The sequence below is a fragment of the Meriones unguiculatus genome, chromosome 4 (assembly GCF_030254825.1).
Source record: "Meriones unguiculatus strain TT.TT164.6M chromosome 4, Bangor_MerUng_6.1, whole genome shotgun sequence".
Taxonomy (NCBI): domain Eukaryota; kingdom Metazoa; phylum Chordata; class Mammalia; order Rodentia; family Muridae; genus Meriones; species Meriones unguiculatus.
The window spans coordinates 132,175,410-132,199,142 of NC_083352.1; the positions used below are offsets into that span (position 1 = coordinate 132,175,410).

General features: G+C 45.0%; 1 protein-coding gene across 1 annotated transcript in view; it reads right to left on the minus strand.

Annotated features, from left to right (window-relative positions):
- The window catches only part of Cfap61 (cilia and flagella associated protein 61), a 252,439-nt gene that overhangs the window by 220,224 nt on the left and 8,482 nt on the right, over positions 1–23,733 (minus strand). Inside the window, exons 3-7 of the mRNA XM_060383256.1 lie at positions 20,508–20,658; positions 17,533–17,609; positions 16,713–16,780; positions 16,366–16,492; positions 6,678–6,810 (exon numbers count right to left, since the gene is read on the minus strand). Coding sequence (XP_060239239.1) covers positions 6,678–6,810; positions 16,366–16,492; positions 16,713–16,780; positions 17,533–17,609; positions 20,508–20,658 — 556 coding nt within the window. The remainder of the gene's footprint in view (positions 1–6,677; positions 6,811–16,365; positions 16,493–16,712; positions 16,781–17,532; positions 17,610–20,507; positions 20,659–23,733) is intronic.

The window sequence follows — 23,733 nt, forward strand, 5'->3', positions numbered from 1 at the left end:
GAGATGGCAGCCGAGCAAGGACGGAGAGTGGACAGGCCTGCTCCGTTCTTTGGATTTCTTTCAAATGACTGCCTTGAGGTACACTGTTCGGAAATAGCCATCTGTGGGACTAGCCGTGGCATGTTGGTGTGCGTGTCCCTCCCACAGGGCAAAGGCACTGGTTGCTGTCATTGTTCGGCGGACAGAGCAGTTTCTTGCTATCCAGGCTTCTCATACTAGCACACAAAACTGGAGGCTTTCCTCTTCCTGTCGATCCTGTGAGTCTACGTGATGCCACAGAGAGGGCTGGGCCACTGGAAAGCCATCCGTGAGCTTGCCCTGCCTTCACAGGTAGGTCTAGCTCACAGAGATATGTGAACTTCAACTTTGGTAACTACCCTCAGAGGCCACTGTCAGGCATCCTTTTTGGGTGACGACATTTCACAGTGAGGGTTTTTGTCCTCGTTGTGACCGTTCCTGGCTTCCATCCCCTTCTCTTAGTGCCAAGGGCACGGCTAACCTGGCAGGCTCTCTCTTGCCTGCAGGTCAGTGGTGCTTTCTCGGACCACTGCTGCCTGTGCCCTGGATGATGCCAAAACAGACGCTCTGCCCATCTGTCTCTAGGAGCCACCTTGGCCTCCAACTGCCCTTCCTTGAAATCTGAGCTTGGAGTAAACACCAGATGTCAAAATACAGTTATGACAAGGAACCTGCAGCAAAGCCACAGTTCAAAACTCCTCCACAGTAGCAAATAGGACAAAGAAAGTCCTCACCACCAACAACTCTTTAACAAGTCAATGGTCTTTTTCCTAACTCAAGCCAAGCTCTCAAGAAGTCTACACGAACAGCCTGAACCTGTCCTGCCCTGGGCTGGGAAGAGGCACATTTGATGCGCTTTGTCCTGTTATTTCTTGTCACTTGTGGCGGCCTCGGGCATGGTATGTTGGCAAATGCCGATTCATTGTTGGGAAGAAATGCCCAGATGTGTAGTGCTTGCCAACGGTAAAGTACTGTCAATGTGGTAGTTTCAAGTTGCCCACTGATGTCATAATGTGGAGTAGGAAAGTTGGGAAGAGATGTGTGGTTGCATGCTAGTAAATACTGTGTCCACTAAATAAGATCACAGACAAAATCCCCAGGGCTATATAATGCTAAAAGAAAGCAATTGCCGTCCTTAAACACTATTGACTATAGCTCCTTACACTGCAGCTTTATACAAGTGGCCTTTTTCGTTTGTTTTTGGAGGCAGGGTCACATGTCCTCTAGACTGGCCTTGAACTGGCTATGTAGCTGTGGGTGACCTTGAACCTTTGATCCTCCTGTCTTTGCCTCCCAAGTGCTTGGGATTACAGAATGCCACCATTCTGGGCTCATAAGGCAGCTATATATGGGCTTTATGGTTTATATACCCACTGACCTACCTCCCCACCTGTATAAGGTTCTGATGATGGCCATGTTCAGCAATAGCTTGCAAAGTTCCTAAGGATTTCACAACCGGCCTTCTCAAGCTAGACCAAGTTGGCTCCAACATACCTTTGCCCCAGGACCACTAAGAGGACATGTCCAGGATGGCAGGTAGGAGGTGGGGGTGGGAGGGTAGGACCAATATTTAACATGAACCCTGAAAGGCCTCAGCCACAAGATGTGGCTCTGCCAGGTTCCTGTTCCCAGCCAGGCCCTGTCTCTGCCCTTGCCCTTGACTGAGATCTATGGTCTCCTCTCTCTAGAGCACTAAAGCTTCTGGTGTTTGAGGCAGCTTTGGAGAAGACTGGGCTAGACTCCCTTACCTCCTTGGGGACACCAACCTCACAGGGTCAGCCCTGCCATTTCCGACCTGTGGCTTTGTTTGCTTCAGTGTTCACACATGGAAAGTAAAAGAGATAGACCATGAAAAAGAACAAGGCAGAGGTCACCACAGCTGCTGTAGCTCCTTCCTCAAGTGACTTGGGGTGGCACTAATGCCCTTAATAAAGTCAGAGAACTAAAAAACTTCTATAAACAAAGGCTGGATTAAATAGGACACAGATTGGACAGGAAGATCAGAAGTCCTAATTCAGGCTCTACATGATTTGTTCCCTATAGTTTTCAATTGTGTAAAAATCCCGTTTTTCAAAATGGTGCTGCTTAGGCCCAAATGCTCCCTGACCCTTCCTTTTGTCATTAGCCTAGAGCTAGAGACTGACTGAGAACATGTGAAAGCAAAAGTCTTTGAAGGACAAGTCAAAAATCTAAACATAAAAAAATTAAATTATAATCTTTTCAATGTAATTTCTCAGATTTTATTTTTGGGGGCCAGTTCCCAACTTCAGAAATGCATGCCCATATGTGTCTCAATCCACGTTCACCAGAGTATTTCATTATCCAGTGGGTGAAGAGAGCCAGTAACCAGACCACACACCAAAAATCATGTGGGAAGCTTTAAACGTTTAGTGATGCAGAGAGAGACACCACACACCTATACTCTGAACTACCTGGTAAATTGAGGCAGGAGAATGGCTTATGCCTAGGAGTTGGGAGAGCAGCTTGGGAAATGACCATATCTAGATGTTTTGCTGCTGAGTTCAGCCTTTAACAGCTGAGCCATCTCTCCAGCCCCAGATCCCATCTCACATAAAACATACACACTTACTAAAACAAATAAACAAACAAACAAAAAAAAAACAACCAGGTCCTTCCCTCAAAGGTTGGATTGAATTGGTCCAAGTTTTTCTTGGACACCAGAAGCTAACCTTTCATAAACAATACAATTTGGTGGTTTTTGGTACGCCAAAAAACTGCGTAGCTACTATGTAATTCATAGATTTTATCCCCACCCCCAAGGAAAACCCAGCCTTTCCCGTCCATAGCTCCTAACTTCTTGTGTGGAGAGCCAACAAGACTTGCCTAATCTGGGCTTTCATATATACGTTATTATATAATATGTGTATGTCTGACTTCTTTATAGAATGTTTTCAAATGCATTGTGGCATATGTCACTACTACGTTGCCTTTTTATTTCCTAATAATATTCTTCTTAACAGTAATATACCATATTTTGTTCAGCCATTCATCAGCAGATATACATTCGGGTTGTTTTCATCTTTGGGATGTTATAAATAACTTTGCCGTGGGTATCTGTGTGAAAGCCTGCGTGGAAATAGGTTCCCTATACCCTTCTTAGCACTGGTCACTTGCGAGCTAGGGATCCTCCATTTGGGTTAAACAAGTCCAGAAACTTAAGTATTTTGGTTTCCACACAGCAACTTGTTTCTGTAGATTCTTGCCCTCCTCCCTCCAAGGACCCCACTCACCTGACACTCTTTAACTCTTTCACTCCCTGGATACTCCAACAAAACGGCCAACTTCAGGTCAAAAAGAGGAACTTTTCAATGTCCTCCCCACTCATCCCCACTCTGAAATCTAAAAGAAGGGATCCCTGTATGCTGCCATGGACCTGAACTCTCCCCAGAGCCCCCACCATGTTGCTATCTGTCTGTCTGTCTGTCTGACTGTCTGTGACATTAATAATTTTTCTAATAAATCTCTTGTCATGAAGGACAGTCCACCTCAGAATGTTCTTGAATTTTAAGCCAAACCTTTCATTATTTTCCTATTGTTGTTGTTATTATAATTATTATTGATGTTATTGCTACCACCATCTACTAGGAGTAAAAATATCTCACTGCAGTTTTTGTTGTTGTTGAAACAGAGTAGCCTACCTAGACTGGTTTTGTACTTGGGATCCTCCTGCCTCAGTCTTCTGTGTAAAAGGATTGTGGGTGTGCACCATTATGGCTGGCTTCACTGTGCTTTTGACTTACATTTCCCAAGTGACTAATGAAACAGACACCTTAAGATAGCGAATGACCTCTTTTCATGTGCCCACTGATGACTTCTGTGTCTTTTTGGGAGGGGTGTCAATCAAATTCTTTGCCCACGTCTAATTTAGAGTATCTGTCTCTTATTTATCATTGTAAGAACTGTGATGCTGACATGAAGTTGGCACAAAGTCTGAATGCCCCAGGAGAGTCTCATAGTCACCAAGTCTGTGAAGCCTGATGAGGAAGCAAGCCTTAAACTGCTCATCTTATTGCTGAGAAGATCTGATTGCAAGCTTCAAGAAAAGTAATGTTCTTCAAGAGGTCTCACAGTTTCAACAAATGAGAAATGGATGTATGAAGAACAAATCCAAAAAAAATATCGCCCAGAAACAAAACTGCAAATTCCATTCTTTTAATGCTTTTCAATCAACTGGCACAAAAATCTCTTTTTAATACCAAACTCAAATATCTATTTGAAAACAAAAATATAATTATGATTCTAATAATGAACAGGATGCTGGATGGGGATCCAAAGGATCTATTCATTCCTGTTTGCTAATTATTATTTTTAAGGAGGTTTTAAATATTTTTTAAACATTTATGTGTATGTGTGTGAGAGAGAGAGGTGGGATGCATTTTCCAAGATGCACACACAGAGCTCAAAGAACAGCTTTGTGGAGCTGGTTCTCTCCGTCCACCTTTGCATGGATCTCTGGGATTCAACTCGGGGCTCTAGACCTAGAGGCAAGTGCCCTCGTCCTCCAAGCCACCTCACCAGCCCATGCAAATGATAAGCCCAGAGATTCATTCAGGCTCTTCCCCATCATTTCTCCTCCCTGGCCAACCAGCCCTCATTATAAGTTGAGCTGTGCAGTTATAGTGGGTACAAGATCTACCCTAGATGTGGAGGACACTACACCAGGGACAACGGGAACATTTTCCAATCCCTTAATATAAAATGCAAGTCCCTCCTGCAGCAACATCACCCTGCACGTAAAGGAAAGCAGCCCCCCGCCTCCCTGGACCAGCACTGCTAGGTCAGACATGCCTGTGTGGGGTCCGGTCACCAGGGCTTCCTCAGTCCAAGGAGGACTTCCCGGCAAGCTCAAGCGTGAGGACCATTGATTGCTTCCAGACACTTTTTTTATACTGCCATCCTGGGCCTCCATCCTGTCACCATATACTCCCTAAGCATCCGTCCTAGGGGGGAGTTGGTAGAAATGGTTGATCTGGCTGATAGGTTACAATCACAGAGGGGAGCTCAGTCAGACACTGAAGCAGAGACCATGGCGGAATGATGCTTACTGGATTGTCCTTCCTGCTTTGCTTTCTAGATAATCCAGGACCACCTGTCCAGGGGTGACATCACCACAGTGGGATGGGCCCTCTCACATTAATCACCAACCAAGAAAAAGACCCACAGACATAGCCATAGGCCAATCTGATGGAAACAATTCCTCAATTAAGTTTCCTTCTTCCCAGATAACTCCAGTTTGGGTTTGCGTCAAGTTGATAAAGACCAAACCCGCATAGTCTCTCATATACCAAAGTCTCAACTACAGCCAGTGTCTCCCTACCACAGGAGACCCCATGAATACCCTGCTTCAGCAGGCAGGTAGCTGAGGTGTGCAGGCAAGGGAGGTGTGTCCTTGTGACTATCTCCAGAGGTGAGGAGAGAGTGAGGAGGGGTTATGAGATTCCTGAATGTGCTCACACTAGCTACCTGGGCCTCCAGTTGGGCTGATCGTACTAAGGCTAGCTGGCTATCTCTCTCCTCTGTCTCTTGTGAAAGATGGCCCTTGGGGTTTCCCAGTTCCAAATGAAAGGATGTGGGTTCATCTTTTGTTCCCCAAAGACCAGGCCTCACTCACTTACTTAAAAAAACTAGAAACTCCAATTGTTTGTAAGTTTTAGACTTCTCACTAAAATTCAACTAAATTTAATAATATATAGTATGGATCAAATCATGAGGGAACATTGGGCAAATGTAAATTGAAAGATTCTCTACAAAATAACTGTCCTGTGTTGGTTGAAAACATCACTGTTTTGGAAAAAATAATGAGGGGTTAGGGAGCTGTTTCCAATTTTAAAAGACTGAAGACAGGACACTGAACACAACAAATGACCTGGACTTCTTTTCCATAAAAGACACTATTGGAACAATCAATGAACTCTGATTACAGTCTGCAGATGAGAGAGTAGGATTGCTAGTCTTTGATCACCACACTGTAGTTAAAAGTTACATAGGGAAATACCCTGGTTTTTAGAAAAGAAACACGTATTTGACATGAGTGAGGTATTATAGCTGCAACTTACTTTCATATGATTCTAGATAAATATATAGACAAGTCCATGGAGGAATGGAGACAAAGAGAGGATAAAAGGGAAAGAGAGACAGATAAAAAAAAAAGAGAGGAGAGATGACAGATAGATAGATAGATAGATAGATAGATAGATAGATAGATAGATAGATAGATAGATGGTAAATGATAGATAGATGATAGAATAGGTGGGTAGCTATAGATAGATAATAGATATTAGAGAACGTTATCAAGAGAATGATAAAATAAGGAAAATTCTGATATCTAAGAAATTTGTACTTCTAAGTTTTCTGTAAGTGTGAAATTGTCTCAAGACAATTTAAAAAAAAAAAGTAAAATAAGATCACTTTCCCATTGTCTAGCCCCTATTTCTGGAGACAAGTGAAGAATGCACAGCAGTCTGCTGTCTTTGGAGGACCTCACAAGGGAGTAACTCTGGGAAGGGTACAGCAGCTGGCCCTGCATCACCTAGAGGGGTGTGCAGGCGGGCGGGCACATCTGCTCCGAGGGGGCTCAGCAGGACATGCGCAGCAGGGCTCCTTCTTTCACTCCGCCCGCCAAGCCATCAGGCACCAACCTCACACACCACAGCATGATTCTCTTCGTCTTGGGCCTCTATTAGTTCAGCCAGGAAGTAGTCGCCATAAATGTCTCTGAGAGTGCTGTCAAAGTGCATAAATATCGGCATGAGATCGTCGTGGTCTTCCACCCTGCGGAACAGAGAGCCTCCGTTTAGTTTGTCCCAGCCACCGCTCTCCTTCCCCAGAGCACCTACTGCGCTCCACCCTCGCTCAAAGCACCAAAAATACCGCAACAGTCTCGTGAAATGAACTGATCCTGCCACAAGCAAAACTGCAATACACTTGAATAACTTCAACTATTTCAAATGAACTCAGTCCCTTGGAATGAAGAGTGACCAGAGGGGAGGGAAGAGGGTCATGTAGGCAGAGGGGTCAGCATTGCTGGAGAACGGAAGGTAGGGCAGCATCTGTCAGGATCCAAAGTGCAGTTGAGGACAGTGCTTTCTGAAGGTCCTCTAAGGATTACTACTTCTGTAACATTATCCCACAATCCCTTTCCTTCTGCTTGATGTTTTTAAAACAAAAAAATCTGTGTATGTGTGTGTGTGTGTGTGTGTGTGTGTGTGTGTGTGTTTGCACGCGCGTGTCACAGCACACGTGTACAGGTCAGAAGACAGCTTACAGTAGTCAGCCTTTCTGTCATGTGGGTGCCAGAGTTCAAATTCAGGTCATCAGGCTTGATGGAAAATGGCTTTAATGGCTGAACATTCTCGCTGGCCCTGCTTCTTTTTTATGTGTTTCTGTTCTGAGACATCTCTACACTTCCTGTGGAGGGGGACATGCTATGAAGGTTACGAAGCCCTGCCCACCATTCTGGGGACATGTCACAAGGACCTTGGTAACTATTTAAGAAAGAAGGAACTAGGTTTACTGCCACACAGTGATGCTGGCTCTTGGATGCCATTCCTTTTTTTCTTTTCAGAATACTTTTGAGTGTTGTGTTTTACTTAAGCTCCTCTAATACTATGTTCCTGATACTAAATATATGTAATATATATATATTCCAACTTCACATTATTTTCCCCTACTATGTCTGACTTAACTACAGACCTTTGTTTTCTCTACCTCTATCATCTCCACTACCCGTTTTATCTTCTACATGTTCTCTCTGAGGCTAATACTAACCCCGCCTACTTAGGATCCATATGTGTATAAGGCTCAGGGTTTTACCCGTCTTTTCTGCCGCTCTGCTTCTCATGGCAAGCCCTCGAGACAGGCAGAGCCCTTTCCTGTTCAGATGGAGGAAAACGATGCTACCAGGACTATGAGAGCCCTTGCCTGAGACCACCGAGCTGCAGCAGAACCTGGAGATGAGCTCAGGCCTGCTGACAGAACCCTGCCTTCACCAGATATGAAGCTCAGCGTGCCCTTCAACATGGCGTTCTTTATGACACTCTTTTTGAAAACTAGTAGCAAAAAGCAATTGAAAGATGTGTTCTTCGTTCAGTGACCAAAGTTCATCACCCAACCAGATGGGTCATCACTGTTCCGAAGCCCAATGTAACAAGCCTCCAGTCTGTCACAGCTGTTTTCCCCAAATTTGGAGTCTGGAGGAAATCTCCACCTAGCCCCAAAGATGAAACTTTTGCCTCTAGTAACACAGGCTCAACTGTTGGAATAATTTAGTCAGGCATCTACATACACACACACACACACACACACACACACACACACACAGGTTATCCAAGCTGTTGTTAACTGTCAACACTCTGGAAGGCTAAAAGGCAGAGGTTCCTCCCTAGGCAGCCAAAATCTTTCTTTTTACTACACCCGTGCTCTGAGGTCATTGCCACTGGCAATCATTCCCTCATGCCAGAGCATCAGCAGGATTCCCAGACATGAGGCCCAAGCAGGGATCCAAAAGCAAACAGCAGCTGTGCGTTTAGAGTATGCCTGCACTTCAGGTGCTGCCCTTGACACTTGCCCACATATTTCTGTGTGTATAGGATCACTTTGAGAATTATCAGTGGTCATCTGTGGCCAGGTGCAGTAAAGCACCACCATAAATCCATCAAAGGCTTATGAGGTGCTCTTTTGAAAAGACTAAAAAAGAGAGAGAGAAAAAAAGAAAAAACTAGTACGGCGCCCAGAGCATGAGCTGGACAGCTAGCTCACCCTTCTGGCCCCTGCCCCGTGCCACCTGCGGCTCTGCCCTGGCATCCTATTGGCAGGTGTAACCACTGCTGCTCCATCTACCACCAGTAACCTTACAGCTCTGCTTTCCCCAACGCCATAATTCATAAAAAGTTCTTAAAAATGTTTCCAAGCTCCTCACTGTTTCTGGATAAGTACAAAGGCCCTTGCCTCCATCATGTCCACCTCCGCCGTCTCAGCCATGTTTGAGCTGATATATGGCCTGTTCTCTAAGTTAGAAAACCTTCCTGTCATCATGCTTCTTGCCTCTATTTCTATTCAGGGCTCCAATCCACTTGCCTTTTCCAAAGTCCAGCATCTTTCAAGGTTACCTGCACCATCCTCCCTTCATTAACACTTCCTTTCAGCTTCTCTTCCAAAAAACCACTGAACACTGGGGTCATTGCTGGCTATATAGTGTCTAGTTATCATATAGATTTATTTTGAGCAAGATGTGGCATCTTAACAACCAAGGAATATGTCCTGGAAGCACAAAATTCGAGGGCAGCTCTCAATTGTGGTAGAAAGTGACAGGCAATAAGGTCCAGGTGCTGACTTGATGCTGACCTTCCCAAGTGCCTCACTGATAGCTCTGAGATTACTAATCCCAATGGGTGCCTCTGAAAACCTGAACCTACAGGTCTACACGGGCAACCCTCTTGCTTAGCCACCTCATTGCATGTTCCCAGTATCTTTGCCCCACTCCTTCTGTAAATGAGAAAACTCAGCCTTGGCTGAGTGAAGTCCCTTTTCGGGCTTCTCAGTAGACAGCTGCAGAAGGCTAAGTGAGAGGGTTCTGGTTGCCAGTGTCGTCATGTATAAGTGGTATGGTGGTTTGAATAAAAATGGCACCCACAGGTTCACATATCTGAATGCTTAGTCCATTTGAGAAGGACTAGGGGTGGGGCCTTGTTGGAGTAGGTATGTCACTGGGGTGGGCTTGGAAGTTTCAAAAAGCCCACAGCATGCTCAGTGCTGCTGTCTCTGCCTGTGATTCAGGATGTGGCTCTCAGTGACTCTCCAGCAACAGGCCTGCCATGCCCGCCACTGTGCTCCTTGCCGCGACGATAATGGACTACGCCTCCAAAACTACAAGCAAGGCCCCAGTTAAACATGTTCTTTTATGAGAGTTGCCATAGTCATGTTGTGTCTTCACAGAAATAGGGCACCAACTAAGACAGGAGGATTAAGACAGCAATCATATAAGAAAGTCCAAACTCAATTTTATTTATACGATGAATATAAAACATTACACTAGGCCAGGAGCCTAAACCCAGAGTCTAAATTAGAACTTGAAAACAGTGAGCAGAGCTCAGCCCTTGTCAGAGAAGCTTTGTGTAGTGGATGGCAGTTAACATAGAAATTCACAACTGGTCACTGTACAGAGAACTACTGACAGACAGCAGAATGCTCAGCCCCAAATGGAATGTCTGTGTTACATCTCTCCCCTCCGAGGCTCAGGGATCTATGTGAAAGAAGGAAGAAATATTGGAAGCCAAAGGTAGTAAGTGACTTCATAGGAGCAGCATTTTCCAGACACAAGGCAGAAGTACGTATCAGCTCACGAGGACTGTGCGAGTAGGCATAAAACCTGCACAGACACTGCCAGACAAAAATCCCAACACGGAGAGGGGAAGTGGGCATGAAGCCCCACCCCCAGCTAAGGAGCTATCTACACTCAATGGCTCCTGGGAGTGGGAATGTCAGTTTTCTTCAATGAGTGACACTCAAGGAAGGTCCCACACCCAGGTGTAGCCAGCCAACACAAACTAGACCAAATAGGTTGAGAGAGAGACAGAGACAGACACAGAGACAGATACAGAGACACAGAGAGACAGAGAGAGAATGAGAATACAGGCTGTATAAGTCAGGAGGATTTGTGAGAAATTGTAGGACGAGGATGATATGATCAAAATAGCTTAAACGGAATTTTCAAAGAACAAATGAATTTTTTTTTTTTAAGTTTGTGGCTGGGTATGGTGGGACATAACTTTAACCCTAGCACAGGGTTGAGGTGTGGGGGAGGCAGGCAGATCTCTATGAGTTCGAAACTAGCCTGGTCTACATAGCAAGTTTCAGGCCAGCTAAGGCTACATAGTGAGACAAAACAAAACAAAATAAAATAGAAAAAGTAGTTTGAGATGGTAATGCTAAGTACATTAATGTATATAGATATGATCATCATATACAATATTTAAATGTATGCTTAGTAAAATTGTGGCCAATTTTCATGAGTGTGCATGTGTGTGTGTATTTGTAAATGTTTCATACAATGAAGAAACATATTCAAAATCTTAAACTAAAAAAAAATAATATTCATTATTAAAATCAGGAATAAAGATCTGGAGAGACAGAGAGCCCTAAGCCTAGCCATTAACTTTCCACTGCCCATTAACAAAGCTGTCCAAAGTCAGGCATTAATACCAACTCTCCTGGAAAAAAAAAAAAGTAAACATCCAAACCTTGAAGTTCTGAGCACTGTCCCTTAAGCCCTTCTCGAAAACGGATAGAGAGGAACTGCCTCAACGTACTAAATGCGTTCCTTGGGGTAATGGATAATTTAAGATCTTGCATCACTCCAAGCGCTAATGATAATGGATGACATCAGCCTCAAAGTCTCAAATGGCATATGACAAAGGCCTGCCTCACAGAAAGAACACCTCAGCCGAGGAGAAACATCCAGGAAGTAAAATGCCCAAGAGCCAGTTCTCTGAAGCTGTGGACACCACCTACTGGGGTCAGACGAGAGGATAGCCCATCCGAGTACAAGGGTGGCATGCTGACTGGGCACATCCTGCCATCTGCAGGGTACTGTGTCCCCAGGGTGAGGACTACTCTGCGTTTATGCACGCCATCAGCACACAGGACAAAAGAAACCCTGTTCCCTGAAAAGTAGCATTCCTTTACATGCTCATTCAGAATGTGGCCTGGGTGGGGCAGCCATGTGCATGTCAGTGCTGTCAGCTATAAAATATTTTCACTTCTTAGGAGAACAAAAGGTCCAACACATAGAGACTTGTTTTCTTGGGCACTAAAGGTCCATCAGACCCTGAAGACCATGCCAGACAAAAGTGGAGCTGAATTCAAGCCTTAAAACCAATAGGCTGGCAAAGATAAGCTCACTTGGCAAATTGCGTATCCTCTAAACTTAGGGCATGGCAAAACTAAAAATGGCCTATGTGGTGTCTAACTGGATTTCTGGGAGGTGGAGAGAGGAAAAGACAAACTTCTTCATCCTTCACTGTGTCACTTAGCCAGGAGGCACATGGTGGCGCCCCAGACCCCGAGAACTCTTCCTAGCACTCTGGTCGAGCCTCTTAGTGACAGTTTCTCACACTGCCTCATCGATGCAACATCCTGTCTGCTCTGTATACGCACCATCCTAAAGGAAAAGCACAGGCTGGCTTCCCGTGAGTCAGAGAGATGTATCACATGCTGCTGGCAAAGCCACCGTGCAAATCCTCAGATGGGAAAGATCACCCCAGCATGGTGAGGACAGCACAGAGGCAGAATGCTGCATGCCCGGAACACTGGTCCAAACTTCTCTGCTGGCCTCAAAGCACGTTCCATAGCAGTCTCCAATCAGACTTTAAAAATACTACTAAAAAAAGGTTGTCACTTAAAATGTCACAAATACATTTTATTGTAGTGTATTTGAAAAAAAAAGAGAGAATCCACTTTAGTTCTAAAGAATACAGTTTGCTTTCTCAAAGCATGCCTTGATCAAGAGCACTCTCTCAACCGAGGACAGGGCAGCGTAAGTTGTTGCCAACTCGGATTTTTCTTTGCATCCACTTGTCAAAAATTAAGCACCTTTCTCTTTCCAAGATCTCTTGTGCCCTCTAGTGGTCTTTATGAAAATTAAATCCAACCTTAAATCCAGAACTTAAAAATGGATGGTTGGAGTCGTTTAGCTTCTGATCATTGGGAAATGTGATTCTCAAAGTTATGGGGATTTTAAGCCCAGACTTTCTACGTGATTAGAAAGACTGAAAAGCATGGAGCCGGCCGGGTAAGTCCACATCACCCATACTGCTGGGATCGTATCTACGTGTCGACCTTGGCAAGGCCAATCTACTGCTCCTGAAGGGACTGTCCACCAAACCACATGTTTGGCAGGAGTTTTTTGGTGGCAGATTTCCCAGGGTACAAGAAAGTCCCCAAATGAGTGCTGTAATTCTTCTACATCTCCTTTTAAAGTGTGTCTGGAACTTTATAACTTTTAGCTCAAAACAACTTAGAAGTCAAATTGGAAAAAAGCACCAGACTTTCAGATAGCTCATAAAATTAACTTCTGGGAATGGAGGGATGTCTCAGTGTTTAAGAGCACTGGCTGCTTTTCCAGAGGACCTGGGTGCAATTCCCAGCACCCACACTGCTGCTCATGACTGTCCGTGTCCAGCTCCAGTGGCTCCAATGCCTCCTTCTGGTGCCAGGTACGCATGCGGTGCACGGACATACGTGCAGACAAAACACCATGCACATAGATCAATAAAATAGATTCAGAACTGTGTATATTAAAAAGTAACTGCCTCAAGAAATGAAAGGGAGATTTTTGTTGTTGTTTGGGAGTTTTGGTTGTTTGTTTTGGTTGGTTTTGGTTGATTGGTTGGTTGGTTTTTGGAGACAGGGTTTCTGTGTAACAGCCCTGGCTATCATGGAACTTGATTTGTGGACCAGGCTGGCCTTGAGAAAGGCAGGTGTTTCTAAAAACACCTGTTTTAAATATTTTCTTTTAGCCTTTTAAAGGTTAAAGTTTTAAGTTTTTTATTAATGCATAATTGTACATACTTGTGAGGCATGTTTGATGATTTGATACAAGATTATGGCTGTAACAATCAGCATTTCCACCTCCTTAAACATTTCTGGAGCTCCTGATTTCTTCCCTTCTAACAAGGAAAATCTTCATCCATTTAAAAACCAATGACTGAGCCAACATGATTAACTGTTGTCATCTGCAAGCAGGCAGGATGCCGTGCAGGGAACTCCAGCTATTTCACATACTACAGACAGTGCATAGCCCTCCTCCTGGCTCAGTCCTCCCTACACCCACAGGACTTGGAAACACGCCCCTCCTACCCGGGCCCGAACCCTGCCAGTCGTTTCTAAGCCTCGAACATCTCGCACCCATACCAAAGATTAATTAAGCACCCTGTAGTTTGTAAAGGTGTGTCCAGTAGCTGCCATGCTTTGTTTCAGACATAATGAAAGACAGGGAAGAGTAACTTCGTTAATTAGTGTCTGAGTAGAAGGGCAGACTGTGGCATGGTTTTCCACGTGGCTAAATGAAAGAAACAGGAGCAAGGATTATGGTGCTAATTCATTTGGTTCTGAATATGTTGCTAGTTAAATAGCTGAGGAATAATTACATCCCTAAACCCTTCCCTGGTTCAGTGTCTTAAGAATTGTGTCCATCACCATTAATTATCCGTGCAAGTAGCTACTGACGAAACAGATGTCAAACCTGGGGGAAAGGAGAGTGATGTGGCAGCCTAAGAGGTACGCAGCCATGCTTATCCCATGATGTCAGGCAGTGTCTGGTTTCCAGCACTTTTGAGAAGGTAGAGTCCACACAAGTTTTAAGATGTGGGCGATTTTAGACCCACAAGTACTAAAACTCTAATCTGTTCATTTTGTATTATTACACTTCCGATGTACCTGAATTCACTACTGTGCCCTCCTTATCTTAACATAAATAGCCTCTCTGCATCTTTTCAAATTAAGACATCCTTTTTGGGATTTGTTCCTTTTGGGTTTTCTGTAGTGTGAGTAAATGGAACAGTTAGCCAGCAAAGGCTATATGATCATGACATTGGGTTGTTATCCAGAGGTTCATCTTTAGCTTTGTGGCCCTGCCCACTGGAAGGCCACAGCCTATCTTACTAAGTCTTAAGAGAGGAGAAGGGAAGGGGTGAGAAGAGAAAAGATGAAGGAGAAATTAAGGCTGAGTCAGAACTATCATTGCTGTAAATAAGAATTAGTATTGTCAGCTTGACAGGATGGAGCCTCCTAAGAGCCAAGTCTCTGGGCACAGTGAGGGAGGCTCATTTTGATGATGTTTACTGAGGCAGGAAGACCTGTCCACTGTGGGTGGCGTCATTCCCTGACTGGGACCCTGGATTGTTAAATTCTAGAAAGAGCCAAGCAGCCACAGCTATTCATGGTTCCCTTCTGAAGATGAACTTCATGGTGGGACCACAGCTTCAAGCCCTGCTTCTCCCTCATGATGGGCTGAGAGCCAGAAGAAACTCCTCCTCCCTGATCACAGCAACAGAAAAGTAACTAGAACAGGAAGGAAACACTTCCTAGGAGCCAGGCATTGGAGTGAGCACATCTTCTGCCTTTTCTCCTGTTACTTATGTCCTGAACAGCAGATAGGGTGCCAGGGAATAAGTTCCCAGAAGAATCATCTTACTAAAATGAAGCCCTGCCACACCGGTGCTGTCCGTGTGGCTGAGACCAGCCCAGATCCTCCCTTACGCTCACACAAGCAGCCTGTCCCCAGGACCCATCTTCTTGGGAGAAATGATATGTACTGAGTTCAGTTTTGATGCAATCACACTTCCTCATGCACTGGGGATTATGTTACACCAGGAAACTCTTTTTTCCAAATTATACTGTATTTAAATATACTGGCAAGAAAACACCTGACATCAGACTCCTTGAAGTCTGATCCAGGTTGACGAAGCCGATCTGAAACAAGTTTTTGTTCTTATCTCTTTTGAGGTTCGTCTCACTGTCCATCTACACTTGCAGGGCCACCCTCCCTCCTCCCTACTGGCTGTCTACAATGGGTCACACACAGCTGTGTGCGCCGACTATCACACCAACATGAGGCCTCCCCATCACAGCTCTCTCAGGGTGGAAGACCTCCTGACACACAGCTGACTTCCTTCAGAGCAAGCTTACCAGGAGAACCAGGCAGAAGCTTCCAAGATTTAGCGAACCCTTCTATCAAGATGTGCTGGGGGAAGCCTACACAGCCTCCCAGGGTCACACAGAGGGTGCCCACAGCCCACCAGCTGACCAGAGGACTGGTAGTGTCATGCTGTAGGGGGAGGAGGCAGGATGAAAGATGGCACAGGGCTCTCTTGGAAAGCATGCTTTGCCACAGCTACACCCGTAAGCTGCTACACTCAGGAATGCCATGGGGATACTGACGGCAAAGGCTGCAACTGCAAAGCTCCTCTTGGAGACAGCAGCAGCAGCACGTATCGGAACACAGGTGGGGTTCAGTAGGAAAACTAAATAGGCAGGTTCATTTTCAAGTTCGCTTTATTTGAAAGTCTTCTTATTCACTGCAGTTTTAAAAATTGCATTTTATAACTCCCTAGCAGTAAATGCTGAAAGACTCTGCAGCCACACGGAACCAAATGAAGGCACCGGATAGTCTTGCTGATTATGCTATCCAGGGAGACTCGAAGAATCTCCGCGCAAATGTTATGCGTATCATAAAAATTTAATCTGACTGATTGAGGACCCTTAAAAAGTCTCTCGCACAAGTGACCATCCCACGAGGTTTGCCTCACACAGGCACTGTGCCAACTGTACCTGGCTCTGCGAATATGCAGCTGAGGGTAGTGGTCCTCCCTGCGACATATGTGCACGGCGAAGTCATCGGTGTACGACAGGCACGGCATGTTCCCCACTTGGTCAAATACAGTTATCAGAGTTGAGCCTAAACCACAGAAACAAAGACGCCCTTGTTTAATCAAGGGAAAACTTTAGGACTTCAGAACAAAATGTGGTCCCATTCCATCTGATTACTGGTCTTAAGCAAGTACACACCTGACACGCTTCGAGCCTGGTGACCAGCCTTCGTTCCCACTCCCAGGCTTGCTACTAGAATCCTAAGTCCCTGCCTGCTCCTGGGGACACCCGACTGCTGTGGACCTTACCTAGGCTCACGTATGTTGGCACTATCAGAAATATGAAGTACAGTTCTGGTACTGCCTTGAACACAGTCCTGGGGAGGAAAGACAGGGAGGGACAGGATTAACAACAAAGCAATCACATTCTCTACCCCTGAGATAACGAGAGGTCTGGAAAATCACTTAGGCTCAGTTGTTCCCTGCCTGCCAAAGCCAGAGCATCTCCTAGGCTATTTCTCCTTCAATTCCAAAGAGCTCCTCTCTTGTCTGTCTGTCTGGTGGAGGTTGAAAGAATAAAAGGCATGATGCCCAAGCAGCACACCAGATTTCTGCTGACATTAACCTTTGACCTGGCATCTGGATGGTCTGGTGTGACATTACAAAGTGACTTAAAAGCCGAGCCACCAACCCCCACCCCGACCGAGGTCTGTACAAGCTGTCAGAGATGCATCGCCACGACTCGTGGCCTTGCTCATCATCTTTCCACACACCCTGTTATTCCGGATGCTGCTGCAGGCTATCGCGTCAATACAAACTTCTAATGAGATGAAGGAAATCTCATTTTGAAAACATGCAAGTTTGTGAGGCTTGACTCTTTCCTGACCATCCCAATCCATTTCTTTACATTGCTGCACTACCTACTGGCCTCAAATGGTAGCAGTTTAAAAATGGGGGCTCGATAGAGACCAAAGTTTAAAAAATCAGATTATTTCCATTCAGAAATACGGCTGCTTTAAAAGTAAGAGGATTAATATTAGGATAAACTATAAGCAAATTAAATGCTCCAGAGAACTTCACACCGGTTGAGAAATATCTCCGAAGGCATCTTTCATGACCCTCCACTCACCGAATGATCTCTTTGAGGCAGCCTGTGGCATACTCGTCTACAGTCACGAAAAAGTGCAGAAACAGCGTGTTCAGGGGCTGCGGCAGAAAAAAAAAGAGTTTGAGTAAAAGGCTGGACCCCGACAGAGTAGGGCTCAGAGCGGTCGCAAGGGCAGAGCTGGACAGCCCTTGTTGGCGACAGCTTACATCAAGGTGAGGAGACATCCAGGTAGCAGTTTAAGCGCTCTCCTCACTGCACGAAGCGCCTTCTGTCTGACGTGCACGGGATTACTGAAGGAAACGAGGATTATGAGTGTAGAGTGCCCAGCCCTTGCTCCTGCCCTCATGGATGAACTGTGGATAGGGAAGAGCCTGCAGGGGAGTGAAATCGATTATGGACTCCATAGTCTTGCCTTTGGGGGTGTCTATGCTGAGCGAAAAACAATCACCCTTTCCCTGGGGCTCCTGAGCCAGCAGCTGCCGCTGTATTCATGGGAGACAAGGGAAAGATTCTCCTATGAAATTGAAGGATGGAAGGCAGATGCCGCATTAGGAATCCAAAGGCTTTTTTCTTGTTCAACATTCCCGAAGTCCAAATCAAATCATTACTCCTGGGATCCAGAAAACCTGGGAGTTAAAAACTCAAGAGAAACAAGACTCGCACAAGGCTTTCAGCAGCCAAGTTTTAAAAGAGCTTCATCCTCTAAGTTTTGTGGATTAACTGACCTAAACAGTAGCAGTACTCCCTTACTGCCATCTCTTGGTCCCTGTGCTCATGGGCATTCTAGAAATAACACACATGTAGCTGACCGATGAGGGAAGGTCTTGCATTTCTATCGGGAAAGTGGGAACCCTGTGCTTCTCCATTTCTTAGCAAAGCTGCTCCTTCCTCCGGATCAGTTTTGGATGCTGGTTCCAGGACCTCTATAGATACCAAGATCAATGCATGCTTAACTCGGCCCCAGTATCATATGGTGTCGTGTCTGTGTGCAGCTGGCATATGTCTCTAATGTGCGTTACTTATTGTGTTTAACAGCGTTCAAGTGTGACTTCAGGGGGTGTTCTACCATGTGGTTCGGAATAGCAAGGAAAAGCTCTCCATGTGTTCAGTACACGTACAATTTTTAAAAACACTTTTCCTTGTCAGATGGATCCATGGCTGTGGACCCTGAAGGTGAAGAGCACTGACTGTAGTTTTCTGGGTAGCCTGGGGTTAACAGCTACACAGCCCTGTGCTGGCTCCACTTCTGGGCGACAGAGTGTGACTGGAGGCACTCAGCAAAAACTGGCAAGAGAAGAATTGAGTGTGACCTGTGGCCTTGAAAATTCCCCAAAAGTACACACTCCAACGTCCAGATAACAACAGACAATAGGGCTCTGAGCACTTTCTGTGCACTAGTGCTTTAATCCCACAACCTTTCTCAGCATCTGCTCTGCAGTGAACGGGGCTGGTCTTGCAGCACATGGCTTACTCCTGGCTTGACTTATCCAGAAAATTTAGAATTACGCTCTAAACATCTTTAGGACAAAAACCATTACTTCGGTTGCAAATGTTAACGGGATAGAAAATACACTGAGGATGAATTAAGGCACAATCAGTGCTGCTCAGCAAAACATAATGTTACTTACAAATGCAACCCCAAACGTAATTCCTCGTTTTCTGGCAAGTACATTGAAAAAGAATAGAGTTGGGGCTGGGGAGATTGCTCAGTACATAAAAGTGCCTGCTGTTCAAGATCTTAGTTCAAATCACCCAAACCCTCTAGAAAAGCCAGACATGCAAGTCCAGCCTGCCTAGACTTGTGGCATTCCTACAGGAATGTGGGAGGAGGAGAAAGGCAAATTCCTGAGACCTTGAAGCCAGCTGGCTCGGCATGTGCAGCAGAGAAACAACAAACTGAGAGCCCAGCGCAAATAAGGGGGAGGCAAGGACTGACACCCGAGGTTGGCCTGACCTCCAGACATGCCACAGCATGTATGCACCCACATTCACACGTGTAATGTGCCTACACAGACACATCGTAGTCATAAGCACACATACACATACAAGATAAGGATGAGTAAGCGTGTTGACTTTAAACATTTTCTTAACCTAATATGTTCATTATATGATTAACACATAATATGAAAATTACTGTGATTATGAATTTACTTTGAGACAATGTCTTGTGACAGAAATATGGCTGGCCATTTACTCACTATAAAACATTAACTTGAACTCAGCAATCCTACTGCTTCAGCCTTTCAATTATTGTGATTACAGGAATGGGGCACCATACCTGGATTTTTTAAAAAGATTTATTTATTATGCATACAGAGTTCTGCCTGCATGAGATTCCATTATAGATGGTTGGGAGCCACCATGTGGTTGCTGGGATTGAACTCAGGACTTCTGGGAGGACAGCCAGTGCTCTTAACCTCTGAGCCATCTCTCTAGCCCCATACTTGGATTTTTAATATAAAAAAATCACTAATGACATACTTCATTTTTTGTACTAAGTACTTTAATTCTAGTTTATATTTTATATTTACAGCACATCCCCGTTTAGACTAGCTAACTTCAAAATCCATAATGGCTTCCTGAAATCAAAGGTGCCATACTCTACCAGGGCATCTTAAATGTCATAGAATATGACTAAGTCTGAAGCTCTGTTGTCATTTCTAGGGCAACTGCCTAGGTGACAAGAGTCCTTCCTAGTAAACTACAAACCTCACACCAGGACACACAGACATCAGTGGGATCCTGACACATGAATTCCTTGCTTTCAGGTCTTGTTAATTTAAGAGCATGCGGTGAGTCTTGGGGGCAGATGGCTGATGGGGCCAACATATTCCCATCCTATATGCTCTGGCCTCCTGGGCTCCAGCATCCTATCGCTTTGTTTTTAACTGTTAGGATGCTTTCTGCATGAGTATGGGATTTCTCTCCCCAGAAACTAAAATGACACTGGTGTGAAAGCAGGGGCTCCCTTCCACAGTAGGAATGTGCTTTCTTACTGTGCATGGGATCTCGCTGTCAAGTTCCCGGAACACGGACAGCCAGTCCTCCTGCTTGGCAACATTCCAGTTGGGATAGTCCACGAAGATGGCGCTGGCCATGATCTCCTCCTTGTCATTGCAGAGGGTAACAGCGAGGTTTGCCTTCTCTCTGTGAAGACAGTGAAGAGGCACACATGAAGAGAGGCTAATCTCCCTCGGGCTACCGGAGCTTCGGACCTGCTGCTGATTACACCTGAAGTGGTGAGAATGGCGCAGCTAAAAGTCTGAGCGTGCTTCTTCAGGGCATATGAAGCCATCAATCAAGCTGTTATTTAAAATTACGTTTCACCAGAAGTGCTGTGAAACCTTCCTGCCTTCACACACTAGGCAGACGACCCTTCTTTTTCTCCACCGACTCCAAGGTAGCAAGACCACTGTGCTGACATGCACTCACTCAGCTGCAGTGGCCACCTGTCCTTCGATTGAGACTGAGGTAATACTCCAGACAGAAGACTTCATGCTGAAAGCCAGCAAAGCACTGGGCAAACTGAAATGGGCTGGTCTCCTGCTCATGGTGGCAAAGCTGCATTCTTACACAGATGTTCTAAACCCTCATCCCAGGTTCCCAAGAATGAGTTCACAGAAAGTCTGAGCATCTGTGGTCACCAGTTTGCTTTCTATTGCTTGCTAAACCCCAGGACCAGAAGCACCTGGGGGAGAGAAGGGTTTGTTTGTTTGTGACTTCTAGGTCACAGACTATCTCTGTGGGAAGCCAGGGTAGGAACCACAGAGAAATGGTGCTTACTAGCATGCTCCCAGGCTCATGTGCAGCACTCACCTATGCTTGGGGGTGTACCCTCTTCTCTCCTTCTGCTGTCCCCCTCCCCTGCTTTCTCTGTCTAGGGATCGAACTTTGAACCCAAAGTTTCACCAGTGCCAGGCAAGTACTCTATCATCAAGTTATATCTCTAGCCCCTCAGCTACCTTCCTTTTAAGATTTATTTTATTATTATTATTTCTTAACATGTGTGCTCATGTGGAACCCAGAAGTGTTGGATATGCTGGAGATGGCTGGGAACTGAACTGGGTCCACTGGAAGAACAAGCGCTCTTGAGCAATGGATGATCTCTCCAGCCCCAAGCTACATTTCTCAGCCCAGGTCCCCTCTGTGCATGGCACCACTTAGTGTGGTGTGCTGGCCTCTATCAGTTAGAAATCAATAGAATACCCATAGTCACATCCTCAGGCCAAGGTGATGGCGGCTGTTCCTCAGCTGAGGGTCCTTCTTCCCAGGTGTGTCCACTTGACAACCAAGACCAGCCATCATGGGCAGCATCGCCTGTTACAGTTGCAGAGATAGAGACACAGAAGGGTCTTGTGGCGGCTAAGGTTTCCTGGCACTTTAATTAGTCACAGTATGAGAAGTAGCAGCCTTCTAGCTCCTACAGTGGTTGGCTGTCCCAGGGGACTACTTCAACTATTCTGCCTACCTGCCAGTCTTGTGGCACAGCAAGAAGGCAAAAGTTATGACTCAGAGTCAGTATACAGCTTGTCACAGGAAGAGCATTTGGTATTCATTGAAAAGCAATTTTCACTTGCTTAGCTGAATGAAATTAAATAATTCTTCAGAATCATGTGTCAGGAGTTACTATATCCCACAGATGACTGATGACTGTCAACAGTCTCCTTCCCCTACCTTGACTGCCTTTGTCAGAAGTAAGTTCTCATAATTTAGCCCAGGTTGACCCCAAACTCACCACCCTCTTGCCTCAGGGCACCTGGCTCAAATTTCTCTTTGTTGAGGGTAGTTGTACATTAGAATACGTACTTTGTATGTTTTTAAAATGTAAATGCAGGGGCTGGAGAGATGGTTCAGCAGTTAAGGGCACTTGCTGCTTTTTCAGAGGACCCACGATCCATTTTCAGCCCACAAGGTGGTTTACAACCATCCATCAATGCCACTTTCTGATATCCAAGGTGCACATACATACATGCAGGAAAAACACTCACACACATAAATAAATTTAAAAAAAAGAAAAGAAAAATAAATTTAAGTGGGATTCCATACTGTATGTAGCTCTGGTTTTTCCTTTTGATCTCAAATCATTTGAAACAATTCATCAAACAGCATTCTTTTACACACACACATACATCCTATACATTAGCTTTATAATTTTCTCTTTATCAATTCACATTAGGCTTTGATAAGAATATTTTAGGAGGAAATTTATATCATGTGAAAGGAGTCTCTTCTCCTATCAATAAGAAATAACTATAAAAACAAGGACAACACATTTAAAACTAAAACTGCATATATGTGTATGAGGCAAAAATCTCTCTGGAATCCATTATGTTTATGGACATCTTTAGGAAACACTGTAATTAGGATGTCAATCCCAGTACCCACATCTTCTACCCCACCCCACCCCCAATCTTGGGAAAATAAAAACAGTAACACAGATCTTCCTTCTCAGCCATGGAGAAAGGACAAACGTGGTCCAAAAGCCCTACATAGGCCAAGTCTAATGAAAGACAGGTCCTGTAGATTTCTAGAATATAGTATCCACACAGGGGATCCACTGACAAGAAATGCAGGCCCAGAACTTCTCAACTCAACAAAGACTTTGTCTCTCTCTCTCAGGACTCTCTGGCCCTAGGCTGAGAACCATTTCTCTAGTTTGTATGAGAAAACACATCACACCAGACGCTGCACGAATATCAGATATGATGATCACAGTAGTGCTGGGAAGGAAGAGGTGGGCAAGAACTGAGGACAGGAAGCTGCCGTCACCCCTGGGAAGCAAGGGACAATGTGTTCCTGGAATCTCAATTTTAACTTGAAACGCATTTATCCATGGGAACCTCAGGGTGGTGGTTGGGCTCTATAGCACAATTAACACGGTACCATACTGCACAGACATTATGGATTAAATAAGCTTTTGTGGGTTGGCCTGGGAAGCCAGCCAGGAACAACTTTGTTTCAATGGGGGAAAATGCACTGTAATTTCTAAATAGCTGCCATAATAAAAAGCGACTTCTGTAGCATTATTCTTTTGTGGACATAATTTTCATTTGTTATTGCCCCTTAGTCATTGTGCCCTTGGAGGGGCAGATAAAAACCATTCTGGGATCAAAGGGGGAGGGTGTGAAGAGGGCAGATAAAAACCATTCTGGGATGAGAGTGGGGTGGGGAGGAAAATGGCAGAAAGAAAGGGCCTGCTTTTAAAAGATGGATTTTTTAGCT